Source organism: Stenella coeruleoalba (genome assembly GCF_951394435.1).
Source record: "Stenella coeruleoalba genome assembly, chromosome: 18".
Classification (NCBI taxonomy): Eukaryota; Metazoa; Chordata; class Mammalia; order Artiodactyla; family Delphinidae; genus Stenella; species Stenella coeruleoalba.
Genome location: NC_137164.1, coordinates 50,012,188 through 50,039,052, shown reverse-complemented (window position 1 = coordinate 50,039,052; position 26,865 = coordinate 50,012,188). Strand labels below are relative to the sequence as shown.

Here is a 26,865-nt window from a genome sequence, read left to right as displayed (position 1 = left end):
TCACAGGATCAGCCAACTGGACCAGGAAATTCTAGCCAAAGATGAAGGGAATCCAGAATGACTAGCAGAGAAGAGGTTGTGACTATAAGTTTTGGCCTTGAAACCATCTGAAACCAGTGGTGGAGGCTGTAGTTTGTCCTACTTTACTTCCTCTGGAAAGTTTCTCCAGGAAATGAGACTAACCAGAATTCTGCAGGAACATTGTCCAGAATTTATTTGAAGCAAGTGAATGCTAGTAGTATAATAGGTGACCAGTAGTGAATGCTGTGGATTAATTTTAACTGTTTTATAGATTCTCTGGGATGTTCTGTAAAATCATATCATCATTCTTTCTGATCTCCAGATACCCCTGTGCTCCCCCAAGCTTTATTCCAATGACAAGAACCTTTCTACTTCTGTTCAGTGTTGAATAGAAGTGGTGAAAGTTGCATCCTTCCTTGTTCCTAATGTGAGGGAGAAACAATGACAAAGTAGTCTCTTTGTCTTTCACTATTAGCTGTAGATATTTTGATGGCCTTTGGCAATTTGAGGAAGTTCTTTACTTTTCCTATTTTGCTTATGGTTTTTATCATAAATGTGTATTGAATTTTGTCAAATGCTTTTTCTGCATTTATCAATATGATCATATATTAAGAGAATAAAAGGAAAAATTAAATTAATTAATTTTGAATGGTAAGTCAACCTTGCATTCCTGGGATAAAACCTCATATGTGATGTATTGTTGACTTTGATTTGCTTTTATTTGTTAAGAATTTTGGGGTTTATATTCACGAAGGACATTGGTCTATAATCTTTTTTTTGGTAATGTCTTTGTCAGGTTTTGGTATTATAGTTGTCCTTGTTTCAGAAAACCAGTTGTTTAGTAATCTTGTCTGTATTTTTAAAAAGTTTGCATGAGATTGGTCTTATTTCTTCTTGAATATTTGACAGAACTCACTAGGGGTACCATCTGGTCCTAGAATTTTCTTTGAGGGAGGCTTTTGACAGATTCATTTTCTTTAATAGATACAGGGATATTCAGATTTTTTGGTTATTTCTCATGTGAATTTCAGTAACTTTTTTTTTTTTGAGAAATTTGTCCTTTCATTTAAATTGTTGAAATTTTTGGCATAAAGTTGTTCATAGCATTCTTTTTATTATCCTCTAATGTCTGTGGGGGTCTGTGGGGATAATCCTTTTTTCATTCTTCATGTTTGTGTTTTCTCTTTTTTCCTTAGTTAGCTAGAAGTTTGTCATTTTTGTTTATAAGTTCAAAGAATCAACTTTTGGCATTATTGATTTTCTCTAATATTGGTTTATTTTCTATTTCATTGACTTTCCTCTTATTATAATTTACTTCTTTTTTACTTTGCTCTGTTTTTTCTTTTTTAGTTTTTTAAGATGGAATCTTAGGTCATTGATTTTAGATTTTTCTTGTCTTCTAATATAGGTATTTAAAGTGATGGATTTTCATCTAAGCACTTCTTTAGTTGCATCCCACAAATTTTTATATTCAGTATATTCTTTGTCATTTAGCTTAAAATATTTTCTAATTTTCTTTGTAATTTCATCTTTGATTCATGCCTTGCTTAGAATTATTTTATTTAACCCTCATATATTTGATTTTTTAATGTATATTATTATTACTTTCCAATGGACATTTTATATAATTTCAGTCTTTTAAAATTTATTGAGATACACATTATCTCCCAGGATATGGTCTACCTTCGTGATTAGACCACGTGCACTTGAAAAGAATATGTGTTCTGCCATTTTTGCATGTAGAGTTCTATTAATGTCATGTAGTTAAAGTTGGTAGATAGTGTTGTTTGGCTCTTTTATGTCTACACTCATTTTTTGTCTAGTTCTGTCAGTTGCTGAAAAGGGGTATTAAAAATATCCCATTGTAACTGTGGATTTGTCTTTGTCCCTGTAATTTTGTCAGTTTTAGCTTCATATATTTGGGGCTTTGCTATTATGTACATGTATTTGTATAACTGTTAAAACCTCCTGATAAATTATTCTTTTATTTCATTATGATACATGTTTCTTTATCTCCAGTAAGACTCTTTGTCTTGAAATTACTTTATCTGATATTAAAATAGCCTGTTCAGATTTCTTAGGCTTACTGTGTGCCTGGTGAATTTATTTCTGTCCATTTACTTTTGATCTATCTATGTTTTTTTTTTTTTTTTTTTTTGCGGTAGGCGGACCGCTCACTGTTGTGGTCTCTCCCATTGTGGAGCACAGGCTCCGGATGCGCAGGCTCAGCGGCCATAGCTCACGGGCCCAGCTGCTCCGCGGCATGTGGGATCTTCCCGGACCGGGGCACAAACCTGTGTCCCCTGCATCGGCAGGCGGACTCTCAACCACTGCGCCACCAAGGAAGCCCTATCTATGTTTTTATATTTAAAGTTTCTCTCCTTTGGGCAGTACACATAGGATTTTGCTTTTTTTTTTTTAATCCATTCTGTCAATCTTTGCCTTTTATTTGGAGAGTTTAGACCATTAATATTTAATGTAATTAATTATTGATATGGTTGCCTTTAGGTCTACCATTTTATTGTCTTCTCTTTCCCTCTTTGTTCTTCATTCCTCTCTTACTCCTTTTCTACCTTCTCTTAGATTATTCTTTAGTATTCCATTTTAATGTAGCTATTGGACTTTTTGGCTCTATCTTTTTGTATTAATTTTTTAATGCCCTAGGGATTACAATATAGATAACCTACCCTTTCACAACCTACTTAGAGTTACTATTGTACTGCTTCACTTAAAATAGAGAAACCTTACAAACATACAGATGATTTTTTTTCCCCTCTGCTACCTCCCACTCCCTCCTTTATGTTACAGCTCTTATGTATGTTATGGCTGCACACTTTGAAAACCTCACTATGCAGTATTATAATTTTTGCTGTCAACAGTCATACATATTTTAAAGAAATTAAAGGAAAAAAGTATTTTATGTTTACCTATATATTTATTATTTCTGTTACTCTTCCTTCATTCCTGAAGATGCTACATTTCCTTTCAGCTTAAAGGACTTACTTTAGCATTTCTTATAAACTAGTCTACTGGGGATAAACTCTCTTTTTTTTCCTTCCTCTGAGAGTGTCTTTATTTTGCTTTTATTTTTAAAGGATGTTTTAGGGGAACATAGACTTCTGAGTAAAACCTTATTTCCTTTTAGCATTTTCATGATGTTGTTCCACTGTCTTTTCACCATTATGATTTCTGATGACAAACCTTTGGTAATTCAAATTTTATTTCCCTTTATGTAGTATGTCATTTTTCTTTATCTGCTTTCAAGAATTTTTTTGTTTTTGTTCTTCAGCAGTTAGATTTGTTGTATCTGGTCTTTATTTTCTTTGAGTTTCTCCTCTTTGGAAAATGCTCAGCTTCTTGAATCTATAAATTTGTCTTTTACCAAATTTGGGATGCTTTCTGCCATTGTTTCTTAAAATATTCTGCTCGAGTTTCTGTCTTTTTCCCTGCTAAGATTCCAAACAAAACTTTTGAGATTGTCCCACAAGTCTCTGACTATTTTTTCTATTGTCAATTTGTTTCCTCTTTGTTCTTCAGATTGGATAATTTTTATTGATCCATTTTCAAGTTCACAGACTCTTTTCTCTCTCACCTTCATTCATTTATTTTATTTCACATACTGCATTGTTCAGTTTTTAAATTTACATTTGGCTCATTTTTTAAATAATTTCTCTTTGTCTTCTGAGAATTTTTTCCTGTTCAGTTCAACTGTGTTTGCCTTTACTTCATGGAGCATATTTATAATAGTTGCTTTAAAGGTACTGTTGGATAATTATAACATGTGGATCATTTCAGGGTTGGCATCTGTTAATTGTTTCTTCCCTTGAAATTTATCACATTTTCTTTTTGCATTGCGAACATTTTGGATTGTATCTTGTACATTATGAGTGTTTGTTTTGAAAACTCTGGGTCTTACCATAATTCTCTGGAGTGTTGATCTTTGTTTCTTTTAGCCGACTCTCAACCCCTTTAGCTTCAGATTGCAAATTTGGTCTTGCCTTTTGTGGGTGGTGGTTTTTAATTCTCAGAGACTTTGCTATGTTGGTATGGGTTTGTCTCATACCTGTGCAGCTCCAGAGCAAGCCTAAGACTTACGTGGGCTTATAGGCAGGATAAGAGAATCCCTTTCTCCAATCTTTCTCCCTTCCAGGATTTTCTCCACATTCTCCAGCATGCAGGAGCCCCTTTCCCCAATTCCTGTGGCCAGAAAGATAGGGTTTCTCTTGGAGTTTTAACTTCTGTGTTGCTGCTCTCTGTATGCAGTGATTGCTTCCTGGCCTTAGAGCAAAGCTGTTAGAGAAAGGAGAAGAAAATAGCCGAGCTGGGAAGCTGACTATCCTGTGGGTCATTTTTCCAAGTTTGACTCCCCTCCACAATATGCTTTTGTTTCCTTTTCAGAGTCCTCAAATAATTTTTTTCTTTCTTTCTTTCTTTTTTTTTTTTTTTTTTTTTGTATTTTGCCCAAAGTTTATAGTTGTAAACAGTGTGAAAGATAGATTGTATTTGGTTTATGCCACCATACTGGAATCAAAATTCCTTCTCTGGTTGCTTTTAAGATTTTTCTCTTTATTTTTGAGTTTTAGCAATTTGACCATGCTCATCCTAAATATGTTTTTTCTTAGTGTGTGTTTATCATGTGTTTGGTGTTCATTGAACTCCTTAGATATGTGTGATATAATTTTTGTTTAATTTCACACATTATGCCTTTACTTCCTCCAATATTATTTCAAACCTAGTTTCTCGCATTTCCTTCTGGGAATCCACTTATACACACATGAGGCTGCTTGATGTTGTCCCGTGTTTGAAGGGTCAGCAAACTTGTTCTGTAACGGGCCAGATAGTAAATACTTTATGCTTTGCAGGCTCTCTAGTCTCCCATGCAATTATTGCAACTCTGTTGTTACAGCTTGAAAGCAGCCATAGGTAATATTTAAACAAATGAGCATGACCGTGTTCTAGTATAATTGTATTACAAAAATAGGTGGCAGGCTAGATTTGGACTGCAGGCCATAGTTTGCTGACTCCAGAGGTGTAGACCGTAATAGTTGCTGGAGCTACGTTGTGAATATAGAGGTAAAATCAAAGAAGTGTAAAACACAGATATTGGCAATAACTAAAATGTGGGTGAAGTGGACAAATTAGAATAAGGCTGTAGGAGAAGAGACTGAAAGATATGTTAGGACTGGATTACTATGTTCCTGAATTGCTTTATTTGAGGACAGAAGTGATAGAGTTAAACTCTCAATTTATAAAAATGTCTATAGCAGTGCTATAAGGGATGAAAAGACATAGATCCCCAAAGCAGGGGTTCCTTTAAAGAAGCAATTGTAGTAGTTCTGACAAGTGATAATAAAACCTGAGAGAAGGCAATGGGAATAGATGAAATAGAACAGATCTGAGAGACATTTTGGTGTTAGAAAGATGATGAAAGAATGACAGGTATAGCAAGTGACTAGATGTCAAATACAGAAATAATAATGCCTTTCCTGTAGGTATCAAGGGAGGGAGGAAGAACTAGTTTCTCAGGAGGCCATTTTTGACACCTTTCTCTCTACATTTTCTTTGTGGGTTACTTCAGTCAGTCCTCTGATTTCAGTAATTACCTAATTGTTTTGGACTTCTTGGTCTGTGGTTTGTAGCTAAAACCTTTCTCTTGGTCTCTAGACCTGTATTTTGAAAAGTCTCCTGCTAGGAGTCTCTCAATCCTGTCTCAAATATATTATGTACAGTATATTCAGAGGCTCCTCATGAGCATACTGTCACTGACATACTGACTCTTTTCCTATAGGTCAGCTAAACAGAAGTCTGAGACATCATCTTGAAGTTGGCATTAAGAGATGATAGTGACCTAACACTCACTCACCCCCACCTCCTTTTTTCAGAAGGCTAAGAAAGTCACATTCAGTGGGAAAGTGAATTGAGGTTAGACGGAGAAGGGAGTACAGCATTTAGAAATTAGTGTTTAGAGGGAAAGAAGGAAGATGGTAGCTTGAGGAAGGGGACAAAGAATTAATCTGTCTTTTGGATAAGAGACACTGTAGCAGATGTTCTTAGTGTCCTAGCCATATTTCTTTGGCTTTCATCTCGATATTGTCTACTTACATTTATGAATTTCTGCCTGAGAACTTTCTTACTGGCCATAGAGACATGCTTGGCCTGTGTGCAGGGCAAGCCAGAAATGCCAGGGAGTTAATGCTGTCAGAAAGGCTTTCAGCCACTGATGGATGGGGATATGGTGGATAAATACCTCGTTTTCACATCTCTTCTTTGGGATAACTGAGCTGTGTTCTATACCATCCATTAGAGTTCTCCAGTAGGATCACACTCTGGTTGCCCATCAGGGTAACTGGCTTAATAATACACTCTTTCTTGACTGCCTTCCCTTCCCTATTTCACTTCTGATTTCCCCTATCAGTGTTTTTCCTGGATCATCTCTCGAACAACTACTTGTTCTTGAATCCTTAAATCATGTCTGCTTTTGGGGAAACCCAAACCACAGTAGACACTTTAGCATGGTAATAAAAAGAAATAAAATTTGTTTAGCACTTATTAATAGTAAGCATAACTGTAAGTGCCTCATAATCTAATGGGATAAGTCCTATTTTACAGATGAGCCGACTGAGGCACAGAGCAGTTGATTAACCTTCCCAAGATCACAGAGCTAATAAATGACAGAGCCTGCATTTGAACCTATGCTGTATGTCTCTAAATTCTGTCCTCGTAAGCTGGTAGGCTAAGGGAGAAGAGCAGGAATAATGAGCGAAAAAGAGAGAGTGAGGACAATTAATGGAGTAAGGCCCTCATGGAGATTATTTTGAGGTGGGTGAAAGGAAGGTAAAGGAAGTAGTACATTCTAAATGATGTCCCTTTCAACAATTAAGTAGAGGGTTAGATTATGTGCTCTGAGTTAAATGGGTAGTGGTGGGATTTTGAAGTGACTTGAAAGGTGGTAGATTTTCATGGTGGATGTACCTTTATTGTCAGAGAACATAACTGGCTGTAGACCAGCATTCTGATGATGCTTGTGAACTCCCAGTAGCTATTATTAAGGTTGTTATAGCTTATTGAAAACAATGTAAGTTACCAATATAGAAATGAATATAAATTATGAACAGATAACTCTCATGAGAAGTAATATATGTGCTAAAGATTTAAGCGACAGGAAAAGGAAGAAAAAGGAGCTAATGAAGACTGAGAAAGAATCATCATCAAGGGAGATGGAACACTAAAATAGAGGTTCTTCTAGAAGCTGAGGGTGGGGAGTATTTAAAGAAGTAGACTGTTTGATAGTACTCATATGTAGAAGAATATAAAGGATGAAGACTGAAGGTAAGGAATTCAGTAGGCAACAAGAAAGTTTGTGATGTTGAGAAGTCTCATACACTTGTAGGAGCTTGATGGTAGGGAATTGAAAAAGTTTGAGACAGTTGTTCCTCAAGAAGTTTAGTGATGAAGAGGGCAGAGGGATAGAGAATCATTTAAACTATTTTTTTAAATTGGAGGAGGCCAGTGGGCCTCTAGGGTTAGAAGCCATAGAAGACAGAGATTAAAGAGTGAACAAAGAAAGGGTGTAAGTGGTTGAGCAAAATCCCAAGGATGGTGAATGAGTTGGGGTCCAGTGTATGGTAGGAAGGGTATACTTGGATACGGTAAGTGCTGTCTCTTTTGGGATGGAGGGACTTGAAGGAGGAGATTTAAGTTTTGGAAGAGGTCTCAGGGGCATATTTTCACCCTTTTTATCTTTCTCTCTGAATTCTAGTAATTTTTTCTGATCTCTTCAAATTCTCTCTTCACCGTGTCTAATGCTGTAAAGTCACCTACTGAGTCTTTAGTTGCAGTTATAGTTTTCATGTCTAGAAGTGGGATTTGATTCTTTTTCAGATGTGCTATATTCCCCATACCCTGCAGATATTTTAAAGCTAATCTTTTTTTTTTTTTTTTTTTTCTGTAAAGTTGGTAAGCATAGTTGTGTCCAAAGCTTTTATCTGGAGTCTGTTTGTCCTTCTGTTTTCTTTTTCTGCTAGTTCTCACTCATGGTGCCTTATATCTTTGTGTGCCTGGTTGTCTGACTGCTAACTCTCATTACCCTTCTGGTGGCTCTCTTAGTCCTAGGATAAGTGGACTGTCTTCAGAAAGTTTTATAGTTGCTCCATGGCTTGAGTTTTGCTTGGCCACCTAGGCTCTGTGTACCTAGATTATAAATCTGCATGAGGCATGGTCTAATAAAGTCATAACTTTTCAGAGTCTTTTCCTCCCCTCACTCTCTACTCCCAGTCTCTCCCCCACTCTCTTTTTCTTATGCTGCTCTGCCCACTGCCAAGGTAACTTTATTTATAGTCCTTACCACTCCCACACCCTCCCATTCCTATCCCCAACCTAAAGACTTCCAAATAAAATGAAGGGACTGAAGATATATAGGAAATTGTTTGCCTCTCTCTCCTAGATCAACTTGAACTGTTAAAATCTCTGTTCTTATTACTAATTATAAGCCTAGGTTAAGTAAATAAAAGTTTTCTACTTAGTAATCAGACTACTATCCCTCCCTAATTTATTCAGTGTTGCATGAACACAGTGAGTATCATTACATTAATTACACAGGAGAAATGTCTGGCTTCTATAGAAAAACTTCAGTTTACATATGGTGTTTTATAAATTAGTTGATTTTTTAAAATTGGTCTTCTATTTACTGACCTTGATAATTTATTTATTAATTCTTTATTTGTGGATTATTTTGCATTTCCTATAAACATGGTTATGTTGTCTACAAATAAAAATGCTTTACTTTTTCCTTTTCAACCATTATGACTTTTATTTCTTTTGCTTGACTTACTGACTTCCTGTGCAGTATTAAATAGAAATGGTGACAATGTAAGTTCTTGTGTTTTTTCCCATTCTTAGTGGAAGTATTTAATTTTTCATCATCGAATATAATTAAGTATAATGTTAGCTGTAGGGTTTTTGTTGATAATCTTAATTAGATTAAGTAGCTTCCCTTCTTTTCCTACTTAATGAGGCATTTCATCACAAATGATTGTTGAGTTTTATAAAATAACATTTCTGCTTCTGTTGAAATAATAATATTTTTCTGCTTATTCCTCTTATTCAGAATAAGGGGAAACATTTAAAAAGTAAATTTTGCATTTTATTTATTATCCTTTTTATATGTTGATGGACACTGAAATTATTTTTAGGTCAATGGCTTTTTTTCCTCATAATTTTTGTATTGAGATATGAAATTCACATACCATAAAATAGACCTTTTCAAAGTATATCATTCAATTATTTTTAATATATTCATAACTTTGTGCAACCAGAACATTTTTATTCACTCCCCAAATAAATCCCATATCCTCTTGTAGTCACTCTCTGTCTCCTTTCCGTCAGCCCCTAGCAACCAGTAATCAGCTTCCTGTTTCTATGGATTTGCCTATCTGGACATTTATATAAATGGAATCATACCATCTGTGATCTTTTGTGGACTTTGCTTCTTTCGCTTAGCATAATGTTTTCAAGGTTTATCCATATCGTAGCATGTGCCTACTGCATTCTTTTTTATGGCTGAATAATATTCTATTATATGGATGTGCCACACGTTGTTTAATCCATTCATCAGTTCATGAACATTTCAGTTGTTTCTACTTTTTGCCTATGTAGTATTTTTGTTTCTATGTTCATGGGAGATACTGGCCTGAAATTTTCTTATTTTGAAATATCCTTTTCAGACTTTGGTATCAGAATTATGCTAACCTCACAAAATGAGTTGGGAAATGTTTCTTCTTTTTATAGTCTCTGGAAGAGTTAGTCTAAGACTGATATTGTTTGAAAGACTGTACCAGTGAATTCTTTTAAGTGTTTGAAGGAATTCTCTGGTAAAGCCATCTGAGTCTAGAGGTTTTTTTTTTTGTGAGAAGGTTTTGACTAGGGATTCAATTTCTTTAACAGATATGACTATTCAGATATTGTGTTTTTTCCTTGTTTAGTGTCAAGAAGTTATATTTTTACAAGGAATTTGTCCTTTTATTTAAGTTGTGAAATTTATGGGCAGTGTCTGTAATTATGTCCCCTTTCTAATTTATTTCTCATATGGGTAACTTGTGGTTTTATTTTTTCCTGACCAATCTTTCTAGAGGTTTATTAGATTTATTAATCTTTTCAGAGAATCCGTTTTGACTCCTTGATTTCCTCTATTGAATGGGTGCTTCCTGTTTCATTGATATCTGCTCTTATTTTTATTTCTCTCCTTCTACTTTCTACTTTTATTTTTAAAATTTATTTATTTATTTGGCTGTGCCAGGTCTTAGTTGTGGCATGTGGGATCCTTAGTTGCGGCATGCAGGATCTTTAGTTGCAGCATGTGGACTCTACTTGCGGCATGCAAACTCTTAGTTGCGGCATGTGGGATCTAGTTCCCTGACCAGGGATTGAACCTGGGCCCCTGCATTGGGAGCATGAAGTCTTAGCCACTGGACCATCAGGGAAGTCCCATCTCCTTCTACATTCTTTACATTGAATTTGCTCTCTTCTTTCTAGCTTAAGTTGTAAGCCTACATCATTTACTTTCAAGCTTTCTTTTTTCATTGTATGCATTTGTATGCGGAAAGCTATATATTTCCCCAAAGTACTGCTTCAGTGACATGCCACAAGTTTTGATATGTCATATTTAATTTTTATTCCATTGAAAATATTTTCTAATTTCCATTGTAAGTCTCTATTATAGCTCTTTGACCCATAGGTTATTTAGAAATCTGTTTTTTTAGATTTTTCAAACATTTGAGAATTTCTTAATTTTCTTTCTGCTGTTGGTTTATAGTTTAATTTTTCTGTGATCATCGTCCTTGGAAACATGTTGCGCCTTGGTCTGTTGTCCAGCATATCATCTATTTTGGTAAATATTCTATCTGCCTTAAAAAAGAATGTGTATTCTGCAGTTGTTGGATGTGGTTTTCTATGTATGTCAGTTAGGTCAAGTTGATTAATCATGTTTTTACATTTTCCTGCACCCATGCTGTTTTGTCCTCTACTTGTTGTATCAGTTAGATAGAAGTATGTTAAAATCTGATTTTTTTGACTGTGGATTTGTCTTTTCTTTTTTTACGTCTCTCAGTTTTGCTTTATATATGTTGAAGCTATGCTGTTGTTACTAGATTCATTCGCATTTAGGATTTTTGTGTCTTCCTATTGAATTGACCCTTTCAGCATTATGAAATGTTCTGCTTATCTCTAATAACACTTCTAGCCTTAAAAATTACTTTGTCAAATATTAATATAGCCACACCAGCTTTTTTTGGGAGGCCGGTGAGTGTGTACAAGATATATCTTCTGCAGTCCTTTTACTTTTAGTCTGTGTCCTTTCATTTAAAATTTTGACATAGCAATTTTTAAAGGAAGACCTTTCTTTGGTATATCTTGTAGTGTTGGTATATTAACAAGGAATTGTGTCAACTTTTGTGGATCTAAAATTATCTCTATTTTTGTCTTCATTAATAAAAATTTTTTTTTGATGTGGACCATTTTTAAAGTCTTTATTGAATTTGTTACAATATTGCTTCTGTTTTTATGTTTTGGTTTTTTGGCTGCGAGGCATGTGGGATCTTAGCTCCCCGACCAGGTATCAAACCCTCACCCCCTGCATTGGAAGGCAAAGTCTTAACCACTGGACCGCCAGGGAAGGCCCTGTCTTCATTTTTAAAGGATATATTTGATAGATATATATAATTCTAGGTTGCTAATCCCCCCTATTCTCCACCCCTCAGCACTTTCAACACAAAGAATAGAAGGTATCAATCTTATTGTTTCTTCAAATGTATCTTTTCTTCTCTGGCTGCTTTTAAAATTTTCTTTCTATCCTTTGTTTCAGCAATTTGACTGTGCCAAGCATCTGGTGTGCCTAGGTGTGGTTTTCTTTGCATTTTCCTGCTTGAGAGTTCCCTGAATTTCTTGAATCTCTGGGTTGATTTCTTTCTTTACTTTTGTAAAATTATCATCAATTATTTCCTCACCTGTTGCTTTTGTTCCATTCTCATTTTCTCTCTCTTTCTGAGATTACAATTACGTGAATATGAGACGATTTGACTGTGTCCTGCATGTTTCATACTCTCTTTTTTGTTCATCACATTATTTTCTCTTTGGGGGAGTTTGGATATTTTTTCTTGGCCTGTCTGCAAGTCAGTGAATTCTGTTTTCCTCTGGTCTATTCTGCTTATTAGAGTCTTTTGACAAGTTCTTAATTTCAGATATTGATTTTTCTGTTCCAGGAAATACACTTGGCTTTTTAAAAAAATTTTTTTTCTTGAAAATTACATCATTTCATCCATTTTGTTCAACTTTGCATCTATGTCAGGTCCTTGCCTCCTAATGTCAGTCTGGGTTATCTTGAGTCTGTCTGATTGTCTGGTTTTCTCTTGATTATCTGTCTATCACATTATTTTGCTTCTTTGGATGTCTCTTAATATGTTTACTTTATGCCTAACATTATGTGTAAAAGAACAGTTAATTTATTTCAGGTGATATTTTCTTCCAGAAAGGTTTGTTCTTTATTGTGCTAGACAGATAGCGTGAGGTGTTGGCTACCTCAGTCCAAATCAGAGATAAAGTCGATTCCTCCATCTGCTGAGATTCTGTCTTCTAAAACTGGGCAATTATGGGAAATCGACCCTGCCCTTTTGGCCCAGCCTCCCTATCTTTCTTCAGTGCCCCACCACTAAGCAGATGTACTATTAGATGTCCTGGCCACATATTCGGAGCTTTTCTAGATTCCAGTCTGTCATTCCAGCCCATGCAGACATCTATAAAGCACCCGAGTTTTTGGTTTCCTTTAGTGAGCTCAATCCTCACTTGTACCCAAACTCTGCAAATGCCTTCATGCAAGAAAATGCCAGCGATCTCTGCTCAACTTGGAAGTGCTCTTCCATCTCTGGATTTTTACTTCATCCAATCCTCAGTTGCTTCCAGATCTTTCTATATTAGTCTAGTTTTTGAAGGAAAAACAATGGTTGCTTCTATCTGGTATCTTACTTTAGTAAAAGAAAAGTGAAAGTCGGGAGTTTATCTTTGCAGAAAGAAAGGCAGATAATTGTAAGGGTGCTTATTGATATAAGCATAGTGATATTCTGAATATTTTTATCTGTGTTGCATACTAATTTTTTTTCCTTCTGATATGAGCCTGTTTATCAAAATATACTCTAGGTCAAGGGTCAACAAACTATGGTCCACAGACCAAATCCGACTCAGTTCCTTTTTTTGTATGGCCTGTGAACTAAGAATGGTTCTTACATTTTTAAAATACATACGTACATAAATAGCTATATAAATAAAAAAATAAAAGGAGACAAATATTTTGTGACACATGAAAATTGTATGAAATTCAAATTTCAATATCCAGAAATTACAATCGGATTGTAATACAGCCACATTCATCTATTTTTGTGTTGTCTATGGCTGCTTTCATGCTAACAGATGAGTAATTGCAACAGAGATCTTATGGCCCACAAAGTATAAAATATCTATTATCTGTCCCTTTATAGAAATAAATTTGCCTATTCCTGTCTTAGATCATAGACTCAGGAATTTTTCATTTCTCATTTTTAAGGGAAATTGAACAAAAGACTGAAACCCTCTTATTCCGTAAGTTCTTTGAGTTTTGAGTTATTTAAATACTAGCATTTTAGAGTTGGAAGGGACCTCAGAGATAATCTCTTTTATCTCTTTATTTTGCAAATGAAGAAACAGATTTAGAGTCAGAGAAGTTTTAAATTAAATTATGGCTAATTTTTGTTTTGTTAGAAAATAGACTCAGTAATAAGTTGTTATAGAAACTAATGATCTATATCATAGAACAACTTGCAAAATTCATTTGTTCTTATTACAGAAGTATTTGGTTTTACTAAACAGTGGTAGCTATTAAGAGAATTTCTTCTTTGGAATTTTTAAAGTAAATATTTTAAAATAAATATTTAGAGCATGTTAATAACCTTTGCCTTTCATTACTACCCGTAATTCTTTCAAATCTCATGGGTATGAGGTTTTTTTTTATGAGAAGACTAAAAATCTTATGGGACCAATTCCAGACATTCTTCATTAAGCTCCTATTGATTTAGGATTTAAAGTCCTAAATCATCAGAAATTCCACAGTGAAATTTTAATGTGTAAGACTTGTTTCTAGAGTTTTTCTTTTATCTCTCCATCCTCAGATACCATGAAAAGTTTATTTAAGCTTAGTTCTGAAATGCAGTCATATAGTGGGATGTTATATTACTAAAAAATAGCATTTTTATTTTCTAATGTTGAATACAGATTTTCCACATATAATTTTTAGCTTATTACTAACTCTTTTGGATAACTGTCTACTTCTAAAACAGCCAAATCAACAAAAAACACAGTAAAATCAATTTGTGGGGATTTGGGGAAAGCTGATTTTTCAGCTGATTTGTATGCAGGATTTGGTGGGTCCAGATTCATTAAAATTGTGCCAAATTAAATTAATTTTAATTAAACTAATTAAATGCCAAATGCATAAAAAGAAATATTTTAGGAATATGTATAAAGTCATTTGAACTTTAAGAAGGTCTGTTAAACAAAACAGACAAAAGTATTGTTATATGTTTTGGAAAATTTAAGTCCGTGATAAGTAGGCTTCAGGAAATTCATCTTAATTTATATTTATAAATTCTGTTTCTCGGAAGACTGGTTTTGAATGAACCTTCGTGCTTTTCTAAATTGTATAGAAAGGGCTAACCTTTTAGCATTTACATATTCCTTTTGCTCAAATAACTGATTTCACTTAAGTAAACTTTGAGTATAAAGGAAAGTTGGTTTCCTAAACCACACATGAAAAATACTCATTGCTTTTCATCAACTTGTTTATTCACCTGATATTTCTTGAACATCCATGATGTGTCAGGCACTGATGCAGGTGCTGAAAGGGAAAATGTTGAAATAAATATTTTTTGCTCATAGTTGAATATATTATGTGAGGAGGTATATCTGTTCATGTGTAGCATTTGATACTATTACTCTCTTTCTCTTTTCTTTTGTAGCATGCTATCTTGGGGAAATCCCATCTATATACATGATTTTCATTACCTCCTTTGCACCAAAATCTGAGTAAAATACTCCCATGGATAATTCCTTAATGGACATTTCTGGCTAGATATCCTTTATTTTATTTAATTTTATTTATTTATTTATTTTACATCTTTATTGAAGAATAATTGCTTTACAATGGTGTGTTAGTTTCTGCTTTATAACAAAGTGAATCATTTATACATATACATATGTTCCCATATCTCTTCCCTCTTGTGTCTTCCTCCCTCCCAGCCTCCCTATACCACCCCTCTAGGTGGTCACCGAGCTGAAATCCCTGTGCTATGCGGCTGCTTCCCACTAGCTATCTATTTTACATTTGGTAGTGTATACATGTCCATGCCACTCTCTCACTTTGTCACAGCTTACCCTTCCCCCTCCCCATATCCTCAAGTCCATTCTCTAGCAGGTCTGTGTCTTTATTCCTGTCTTACCCCTAGGTTCTTCATGACATTTTTTTTCTTAAATTCCATATATATGTGTTAGCATACGGTATTTGTCTTTCTCTTTCTGACTAACTTCACTCTGTATAACAGACTCTAGGTCCATCCACCTCATTACAAATAGCTCAATTTCGTTTCTTTTTATGGCTGAGTAATATTCCATTGTATATATGTGCCACATCTTCTTTATCCATTCATCCGATGATGGACAATTAGGTTGTTTCCATCTCCGGGCTATTGTAAATAGACCTGCAATGAACATTTTGGTACATGACTCTTTTTGAGTTATGGTTTTCACAGGGTATATGCCCAGTAGTGGGATTGCTGGGTCATATGGTAGTTCTATTTGTAGTTTTTTAAGGAACTTCCATACTGTTCTCCATAGTGGCTGTACCAATTCACATTCCCACCAGCAGTGCAAGAGTGTTCCCTTTTCTCCACACCCTCTCCAGCATTTATTGTTTATAGATTTTTTGATGATGGCCATTCTGACTGGTGTGAGATGACATCTCATTGTAGTTTTGATTTGCACTTCTCGAATGATTAATGATGTTGAGCATCCTTTCATGTGTTTGTTGGCAGTCTGTATATCTTCTTTGGAGAAATGTCTATTTAGGTCTTCTGGCCATTTTTGCATTGGGTTGTTTGTTTTTTTTGTTCTTGAGCTGCATGAGCTGCTTATAAATTTTGGAGATTAATCCTTTGTCAGTTGCTTCATTTGCAAATATTTTCTCCCATTCTGAGGGTTGTCTTTTGGTCTTGTTTATGGTTTCCTTCGCTGTGCAAAAGCTTTCAAGTTTCATTAGGTACCATTTGTTTATTTTTGTTTTTATTTCCATTTCTCTAGGAGGTGGGTCAAAAAGGATCTTGCTGTGATTTATGTCATAGAGTGTTCTGCCTGTGTTTTCCTCTAAGAGTTTGATAGTTTCTGGCCTTACATTTAGGTCTTTAATCCATTTTGAGCTTATTTTTGTGTATGCTGTTAGGGAGTGATCTAATCTCATACTTTTACATGCACCTGTCCAGTTTTTCCAGCACCACTTATTGAAGAGGCTGTCTTTTCTCCATTATATACTCTTGCCTCCTTTATCAAAGATAAGGTGACCCTATGTGCATGGGTTTATCTCTGGGCTTTCTATCCTGTTCCATTGATCTATCTCTCTGTTTTTGTGCCAGTACCATACTGTCTTGCTTACTTTAGCTTTGTAGTATAGTCTGAAGTAAGGGAGCCTGATTCCTCCAGCTCCATTTTTCATTCCCAAGATTGCTTTGACTATTCTGGGTCTTTTATGTTTCCATACAAATTGTGAAATTTTTTGTTCTAGTTCTGTGAAAAATGCCAGTGGTAGTTTGATAGGGATTGCATTGAATCTGTACATTGCTTTGGGGAATAGAGTCATTTTCACAATGTTGATTCTTCCAATCCAAGAACATGGTATGTCTCTCCATCTATTTGTATCATCTTTAATTTCTTTCATCAGTGTCTTATAATTTTCTGCATACAGGTCTTTTGTCTCCTTAGGTAGGTTTATTCCTAGATTTGTTTTCTTTTTGTTGCAGTGGTAAATAGGAGTGTTTTCTTGATTTCACTTTCAGATTTTTCATCATTAGTGTATAGGAATGCCAGAGATTTCTGTGCATTAATTTTGTATCCTGCTACTTTACCAAATTCATTGATTAGCTCTAGTAGTTTTCTGGTAGCATCTTTAGGATTCTCTATGTATACTATCATGTCATCTGCAAACAGTGACAGCTTTACTCCTTCTTTTCTGATTTGGATTCCTTTTATTTCCTTTTCTTCTCTGATTGCTGTGGCTAAAACTTCCAAAACTATGTTGAATAAGAGTGGTGAGAGTGGGCAACCTTGTCTTGTTCCTGATCTTACTGGAAATGGTTGCAGTTTTTCACCATTGAGGACGATGTTGGCTGTGGGTTTGTCATATATGGCCTTTATTATGTTGAGGAAAGTTTCCTCTGTGCCTACTTTCTGCAGGGTTTTTATCATAAATGGGTGTTGAATTTTGTCAAAAGCTTTCTCTGCATCTATTGAGATGATCATATGGTTTTTCTCCTTCAGTTTGTTAATATGGTGTATCATGTTGATTGATCTGCGTTTATTGAAGGATCCTTGCATTCCTGGAATAAACCCCACTTGATCATGGTGTATGATCCTTTTAATGTGCTTTTGGATCCTTTTGCTAGTATTTTGTTGAGGATTTTTGCATCTATGTTCATCAGTGATAATTGGCCTGTAGTTTTCTTTCTTTGTGACAACCTTGTCTGGTTTTGGTATCAAGGTGATGGTGGCCTCGTAGAATGAGTTTGGGAGTGTTCCTTCCTCTGCTATATTTTGGAAGAGTTTGAGAAGGATAGGTGTTATCTCTTCTCTAAATGTTTGATAGAATTCGCCTGTGAAGCCATCTGGTCCTGGGCTTTTGTTTGTTGGAAGATTTTTAATCACAGTTTCAATTTCAGTGCTTGTGATTGGTCTGTTCATATTTTCTATTTCTTCCTGATTCAGTCTTGGCAGGTTGTGCATTTCTAAGAATTTGTCCATTTCTTCCAGTTTGTCCATTTTATTGGCACAGAGTTGCTTGTAGTATTCTCTCATGATCTTTTGTATTTCTGCAGTGTCAGTTGTTACTTCTCCTTTTTCATTTCTAATTCTGTTGATTTGAGTCTTCTCCGTTTTTTTCTTGTTGAGTCTGGCTAATGGTTTATCAATTTTGTTTATCTTCTCAAAGAACCAGCTTTTAGTTTCATTGATCTTTGCTATCGTTTCCTTCATTTCTTTTTCATTTATTTCTGACCTGATTTTTATGATTTCTTTCCTTCTGCTAACTTTGAGGTTTTTTTGTTTTTCTTTCTCTAATTGCTTTAGGTGCAAGGTTAGGTTGTTTTATTCGAGATGTTTCCTGTTTCTTAAGGTAGGATTGTATTGCTATAAACTTCCCTCGTAGAACTGCTTTTGCTGCATCCCATAGGTTTTGGGTCATCGTGTCTCCATTGTCATTTGTTTGTAGCTATTTTTTGATTTCCTCTTTGATTTCTTCAGTGATCACTTCGTTATTAAGTAGTGTATTGTTTAGCCTCCATGTGTTTGTATTTTTTACAAATCTTTTTCTGTAATTGATAATCTAGTGTCATAGCGTTGTGGTCGGAAAAGATACTTGATACAATTTCAATTTTCTTAAATTTGCCAAGGCTTGATTTGTGACCCAAGATATGATCTATTCTGGAGAATGTTCCATGAGCACTTGAGAAAAATGTGTATTCTGTTGTTCTTGGATGGAGTGTCCTGTAAATATCAATTAAGTCCATCTCGTTTAATGTATCATTTAAAGCTTGTGTTTCCTTATTTATTTTCATTTTGGATGATCTGTCCATTGGTGAAAGTGGGGTGTTAAAGTCCCCTACTATGAATGTATTACTGTCGATTTCCCCTTTTATGGCTGTTAGTATTTGCCTTATGTACTGAGGTGCTCCTATGTTGGGTGCATAAATATTTACAATTGTTATATCTTCTTCTTAGATCGATCCCTTGATCATTATGTAGTGTTCTTCTTTGTCTCTTCTAATAGTCTTTATTTTAATGTCTATTTTGTCTGATATGAGAATTGCTACTCCAGCTTTCTTTTGGTTTCCATTTGCATGGAATATCTTTTTCCATTCCCTTACTTTCAGTCTGTATGTGTCTCTAGGTCTGAAGTGGGTCTCTTGTAGACAGCATATGTATGGGTACTGTTTTTGTATCCATTCAGCCAGTCTGTGTCGTTTGGTGGGAGCATTTAATCCATTTACATTTAAGGTAATTATCGATATGTATGTTCCTATTCCCATTTTCTTAATTGTTTTGGGTTTGTTATTGTAGGTCTTTTCCTTCTCTTGTGTTTCTTGCCTAGAGAAGTTCCTTTAGCATTTGTTGTAAAGCTGGTTTGGTGGTGCTGAATTCTCTTAGCTTTTGCTTGTCTGTAAATGTTTTAATTTCTCCATCAAATCTGAATGAGATGCTTGCTGGGTAGAGTAATCTTGGTTGCAGGTTTTTCTCCTTCATCACTTTAAATATGTCCTGCCAGTCCCTTCTGGCTTGCAGAGTTTCTGCTTTAAGATCAGCTGTTAACCTTATGGGGATTCCCTTGTGTGTTGTTTGTTGTTTTTCCCTTGCTGCTTTTAATATGTTTCCTTTGTATTTAATTTTTGACAGTTTGATTAATATGTGTCTTGGCGTATTTCTCCTTGGATTTATCCTGTATGGGGCTCTCTGTGCTTCCTGGACTTGATTAACTATTTCCTTTCCTATATTAGGGAAGGTTTCAACTATAATCTCTTCAAATATTTTCTCAGTCCCTTTCTTTTTCTCTTCTTCTTCTGGAACACCTATAATTCGAATGTTGGTGCGTTTAATGTTGTCCCACAGGTCTCTGAGACTGTCCTCAATTCTTTTCATTCTTTTTTTTTTATTATGCTCTGTAGTAGTCATTTCCACTATTTTATCTTCCAGGTCACTTATCCGTTCTTCTGCCTCAGTTATTCTGCTATTGATCCCATCTAGAGTATTTTCAATTTCATTTATTGTGTTGTTCATCATTGTTTGTTTCATCTTTAGTTCTTCTAGGTCCTTGTTAAATGTTTCTTGCATTTTGTCTAGTCTATTTCCAAGATTTTGGATCAGCTTTACTATCATTATTCTGAATTCTTTTTCAGGTAGACTGCCTGTTTCCTCTTCATTTGTTAGGTCTGGTGGGTTTTTATCTTGCTCCTTTATCTGCTGTGGGTTTTTCTGTCTTCTCATTTTGCTTATCTTACTGTGTTTGGGGTTTCCTTTTTGCAGGCTGCAGGTTTGTAGTTCCCGTTGTTTTTGGTGTCTGTCCCCAGTGGCTAAAGTTTTTTCAGTTGGTTGTGTAAGCTTCCTGGTGGAGGGGACTCGTGCCTGTGTTCTGATGGATGAGGCTGGATCTTGTCTTTCTGGTGGGCAGGTCCACGTCTGGTGGTGTTTTTGGGGTGTCTGTGGACTTATTATGATTTTAGGCAGCCTTTCTGCTAATGGCTGGGGTTGTGCTCCTGTCTTGCTAGTTGTTTGGCATAAGGTGTCCAGCACTGTAGCTTGCTGGTCATTGAGTGAAGCTGGGTGTTGGTAGTGAGATGGAGATCTCTGGGAGATTTTTGCCTTTTGATATGATGTGGATCTGGGAGGTCTTTTGTGGACCAGTGTCCTGAAGTTGGCTCTCCCACCTCAGAGGCACAGCATTGACTCCTGGCTGGAGCACCCAGAGCCTTTCATCCACACGGCTCAGAATAAAAGGGAGAAAAAATAGAAAGAAAGAGAGAGAAAGAAAGAAAAAGAAAGAAAGAAAGAAAGGAGGGAAGGAGGGAGGAGGGAAGGAAGGAAAGAAAGAAAGAAGGAAAATAAAATAAGAAAATAAAGTTATTAAAATAAAAAATAATTATTAAGAAAATAAAGTTTTTTAAGGAAAAAAAAAAAAACGGACGGATAGAACCCTAGAACAAATGGTGGAAGCAAAGCTATACAGACAAAATCTCACACAGAAGTATACACATACACACTCACAAAAAGAGGAAAAGGGGAAAAATATCATAGATCTTGCTCCTAAAGTCCACTTCCTTAATTTGGGATGATTGGTTGTCTATTCAGGTATTCCACAGATGCAGGGTACATCAAGTTGCTTGTGGAGCTTTAATCCGCTGCTTCTGAGGCTGCTGGGAGAGATTTCCCTTTCTCTTCTTTGTTCTCACAGCTCCCAGGGGTTCAGCTTTGGATTTGTCCCCGCCTCTACGTGTAGGTCGCCGGAGGGCGTCTGTTCTTCGCTCAGACAGGACGGGGTTAAAGGAGCCGCTGATTCGGGGGCTCTGGCTCACTCAGGCCGGGGGGGAGGGATGGGTACGCAGTGGGGCGGGCCTGCGGCGGCAGAGGCCGGAGTGACGTTGCACCAGCCTGAGGCGCGCCGTACGTTCTCCCGGGGAAGTTGTCCCTGGACCCCGGGACCCTGGCAGTGGTGGGCTGCACAGGCTCCCGGAAGGAGGGTGTGGATAGTGACCTGTGCTCGCACACAGGCTTCTTGGTGGGGGCAGCAGCAGCCTTAGCGTCTCATGCCCGTCTCTGGGGTCCGTGCTTTTAGCCGCGGCTCACGCCCGTCTCTGGATCTCCTTTAAGCAGCGCTCTTAATCCCCTCTTCGCGCACCAGGAAACAAAGAGGGAAGAAAAAGTCTCTTGCCTCTTCGGCAGGTCCAGACTTTTCCCCGGACTCCCTCCCGGCTAGCCGTGGTGCGCTAACCCCCTGCAGGCTGTGTTCACGCCGCCAACCCCTAGATATCCTTTAAATGTATTCATGTATCTATGGATCCATCCTTGGCCCTCTGCTTATTTTTCTCTCTAAGTAAGGCTGGTAGCTATAGCTCTGAACTTCCTTCTCTTCTCCCTGTCCTCTCTCCTTCCTCCCACTTTCTCTGTCTCTCAAAGTACTGTTGAGTACTTTGTTTCAGGTACTTTTCTGAGCACAGAGGCTGGAGCAGTGAACAAGAACGATTTGGCCTCTGCACTCTTGGAGCTTACAGCTTGGTGAGAGTGATGCATTAAACAAATAATTCCAAACATACAGGTTGTAGGTTACACAATGAGACACAAGTATAAGATGAAATGAGAACGGATGTTAGGGAAACTAGCCTAGTCTGGGACACTCCTGAGTAAGTGACACTTATACTGGGACCTCAAAGATGAATAGGGGTTAGCAAGAGATGTGGGATAGAATTCCCGGAAGAGGGAGAAAAAGCCCCTAAGAAAAAGCTGCTAAGGAGCTTATTAGCAGGTTCAAACAATGGAATAAATAGTCCTTGTGGCTGGAATGTGATGAACAAGTTGGAGAAGGATGCAAAACGAGGTGGGAGAGACTGGTGGAAGTCAGATGTTAGTAGAGGATCTTTTAAACCACGTCAGTGCTTTTGGTCTTTATCTAAGAGAACTGAGAATATATTAGTAGAGTTTATAGTGGGAGAATTACCTATTCGTTTGTTTTTTAAAAAGTTGACTTGAGTGCTTATATGAAAAATGGATTGAAGAGGGGCAGACGTGGATGTGCAGAAATGAAGCTTTTTTATGAAGCTTTCGCAGTGGTCCAGGCAGGAGGTAGAGGTTACTTACATTATTAGCATATCAGCAGTAGAGGTGATGTAGATAGATTCAAGAACTGCTTACAAGATATAATTGGTAGGATTTTGTGATTTTTTTTTAGTTTAAAGTATGAAGCTGAAGATAGTGTCAAGGATAAATTTTTCATATGCTTGTTCATGTGTATTTTGTTGACGTTTTAGTGTCTTGAGGTCAAACATTTTCAAAATCAAACTCATTTTTTCCTTCTGCAAACTAATTCTTCCCCTTGACTTCCCTGTTTTGTGAATGACATCCCTATCTCCAAGTGACCTAGCCTTACGACTTTTTTATTTGGTCACAGCTTCCACTACATTAGTTACCAAGTGTTAAGGACCTGACCTCTGTAGCATCTGGAGTCTCTCCCTTCTCCTCCTCCGCAAATCCTTCCCTTTTCCTCTTCCTCCTCCTCCTCCGCTTCACCTTTTGTCTTTGTTATAGCAGTAGCATCCTTTTGCTGGATCCTTAAACTATGCTTTTCATCCAGGTCTCTGAGCTCCTTGAGCAAAAGAACTGTCCTTTCCATCTTATGTCTTACGTACCTAGCAGTGTACACTTCAGCATGGTAGATGTAAAAAAATATTAAATGAGATGAAAATACATTTTCCTCAATTTGGGTTTCTTCCATTAATTCTTAGCCACATTAAAAACTTTTCTCAAAGTCATTCAGGGGCTTCCTTTTTCTTAAAGAATAATTTGGTCTTAGGGCTGTGATGTTATGAAAAACTGGCTGCTGGATATGAGAAGTATATGAGTTGGAGTTTTCCTGTAGTAATTTAGTAAAAATGGGCTCCTGACCCTTTTTGCACTGTAGCCCTGACTACTACAAAGAGCAGATTTTTCTGGGAAGGGAACATAACTGGTATTTATTAGCAGCCCCACTTTTGAATAAAGTTTTAAAAATTTCATTTGATGGCTTTTTACAATTTTTAAATTTTATAAAAGTATTTGCAGAATTCACGTTTAAAAAATAATTTAATGTGTATTTCTTAGCTATCCAGTATTTTGCTGTCATGTCAATAGCTCATATTGTATGTTAGTATCTTATATGTACATCTAGAGTATATTGTTTCATAGAAAGTTTATACAAGAATTATTCATCTGTTTTGGAAGTACCTATTTTTAATAGCTTTATATGTTCTAAAATATGAACTTCCATAATTCTTCAATTTTTTTTTTTTACATTTTTAGGAATAAGAAAATTTTAAATAAGAAGAAGTTGAAAAGAAAACAGAAGAGCAAATCAAAAGTGAAGACAAGAAGCAAGGTAAAACTGTTAGCAATTTATAGGGAGTAAGGACTTTTTTATTAATTTGAATAAAAATGCCAAAATTAAAAAGGTAATTTTAATTTTGGTAAGAGGTAAGAGGTACAAACTACTATGTATAAAATAAACAAGCTGCAAAGATATATAGTACAATATAGGGAATATAGCCAATATTTTATAATAACTATAAGCGGAATATAACCTTTAAAAATTGTGAATCACTGTGTTGTACACCTGAAACTTGTATAATATTGTACATCAACTATACCTCAATAAAAAAAATAAGGTATGAGTGTAATTAGCAAACCATTTTATTTCTGTGTGCTAAAGTAATTTTTAAAAACCCCTTATTATTTGGTCACACTGTTTAGTTTCATCTTTTTGGCATCTTTTTGACCAGCAGCCTGGAAGTTATTATCTGGGTGCTGAAAATTATTTATTATTTATTCTTGTTTCCTTTGATCAGTCCTTTGGGGGAAGATATATATTTCTCTTCTCTTTTTTCACTCTGACTACATGTACTGGAAACTGAGTAAAATTGGCTTGTGAGTTGGGACTTGGATTTGGTTTGTCTCATACCTATGCATACATTATGAATTAGAGAGTATCTTGGTGCATCTATAGACTTTTGACTGTTCTGAGCTTCTTTAGATTGTTGGTGGCTGTACAAAAAAAAGGCAATAGAGAATATTTGAATTAGGTGGTACCTTAGAGATCAAGGATCTGTTCTTCTACCCAGTGCAGATATCTTCTCTATAAAATCCATCTAGTTTTTTCTTAAACATTTTCAGGGACCAGATACAGCTTTTTGTAAAAGAATCTCTTTTCTAATGAACAGTAGCAAGAAGCTTAGACAGGAGGAAGAAAGCAATCATACTTGTGATTTTTGAAGAGCTCTACTTTTGGTTATAGAAACAATCACTTAGCTTGGGTTGTATATCATATTTAAGTTCTAGAGACAGTTGTTTCCTGCACTTTTTAATGAGTATTTTTGCTCTTATAACTGAGAGAAATCTCCTTTAAAGTAGTGAACCAAAAATAGAAGGATAAGGGATGGAATTGATCAGTTGGACCCAGAGATTATAATAATATCATCAAATCCTCTTGCTTCTCTTTTCCTCTGAGTGTGGGTTTATTGCCTGTGGCTGAGGACTAAGGCTGCTGGGAGCTCCAGCTTTATTTTCTTTAAGCAAAAGGCGATTTCTTCTACTAGTTGTGGCAGAAAATCTTGGATAGGGTTTTTGATTGACCTGCATCATTCACTTTGACCTGGAAGATGGGGTACTTTGATTGGTTAGACTGAGTTATGTTTGTAACCTTGTGATGGACTATAGGTGAGCACCCTGATTAGCAGGCTATGTGGAATGGGAGGAGTGGTTGCCCTAAGGGAAATGTTGCTGGGTGGGCAGATAAATAATATATGTTCACTATATCATGTCGTACTACTGCTTTGGGGACAGAAGAGGGAAGTGGAAAGCATTCTTACTATACTTAGTATGTGAAAACCTTTAACAAGTAAATAGTCATTCAGATTTACTACTTCTAACCCTTTTCCACTTTTTGTTGCTGTGTGCAGAGTTGGAATATGGGAATATTGAAAATCTTTTAAAGCCCTTTTTAAGGTTTCATTTGTTGATTTTCCTAAAAGTGGTGGCATGTGATATCCAGGAAGATATGGGACGTCAAGCTCTTTCTTCCACTTCAGTTCTGTCTCTAACTAGCTTTGCTCCCTTCATAATTCATCTTTCTTCTGTTGGCCTTCAGGTTTTATATCTGCTTTTTTAGGAGCAGCTTGTGATAAGACTGATATAAAAAAACTTCATTTACACCTCAGACTTTAATTGCACACTGACTCTGTGCAGGCCTTGTGCTTGGTATTTGGGATGCAAAGATGAGTAAGAAACATTTACTGCTCATAAAATGGTGGTGTTAGTCTCTTTGCCCTCTATTACTGTTTTTGGAGTATTTTTTATCCACTCTCTTTTTATAAAAGTTATTTTTAAAATGCCATTTAGCTATACTTCTTCATCTCCTTCTTTATTGCTGTCATTGACCCCTCTGTTTCTCCATTAGCCATCTCCTTCATTTACTTTCCTTCTTATCCAGTATAGATGCTACAGTATTTTTAGAAAAATTCTTGCTTAATCTCCTGTATTAGTTCTTTATGGCTGCTGTAACAAATTACACAAACTTTATCGCTTAAAACAATATAAATTATCTTATGGTTCTGGAAGTCTGAAGTCTAAAATGGATCTCACTGGGCTAAAATCAGAGTGTCAGCAAGGCTATATTCTTCCTGGAGGCTCTAGAAGAGAGTTCATTGCCTTGCCTTGTCTGGCTTCTAGAGCCTGCCTGCATTCTTTGGGTTGTGCTTCCTTCCATCTTGCCACCCTCTCCCATTTATAAGGACCCTTGGGATTACTTTGGGCCTACCTAGATAATCCATAATAATCCCCCATCTCAAAATTCTTAATTTAGTCATATCTGCCGGCTCCCTTTTGCCATGTAAGATGACATATTCTCAGGTTCTAGGGATTAGGGGGTATATATTTTTGGAGGCCATTATTCTGCCTACCACATCTTCCTTTCTCTCATGTACATTTGTTGGATTTATCTGACAAAACTCAGTCCTGTACAAATCCAGCCATCTTTCCCTCTTTCCCTGCAGGTGAGTACCATGTACTGCTAAAAGGAGTTAAACAAGAATTTATTGATACCAGTACAGTTTCATGATTACCAGTATCAAATGGACCATCCATAGCCAGACTCTCTTCTTGTTTTTTCTGGTCAGATAGTTCTTCCAATTTTCCTGTGGCTATTTCAGACCTTTGCCACTCTCCTCAAACTTCTGATAAATTCTGCTCTCCAGCAAATGACTTCACTGCCTTATA

General features: G+C 36.2%; 1 protein-coding gene across 16 annotated transcripts in view; it reads left to right on the top strand.

Annotated features, from left to right (window-relative positions):
• MYCBP2 (MYC binding protein 2) overlaps window positions 1–26,865 on the top strand; it is a 271,692-nt gene that overhangs the window by 10,723 nt on the left and 234,104 nt on the right. For all 16 annotated transcript variants that reach the window (XM_079903236.1, XM_079903224.1, XM_079903221.1 and 13 more), the window contains exon 2: window positions 23,899–23,974. In XM_079903236.1, coding sequence (XP_079759362.1) covers window positions 23,899–23,974 — 76 coding nt within the window. The remainder of the gene's footprint in view (window positions 1–23,898; window positions 23,975–26,865) is intronic.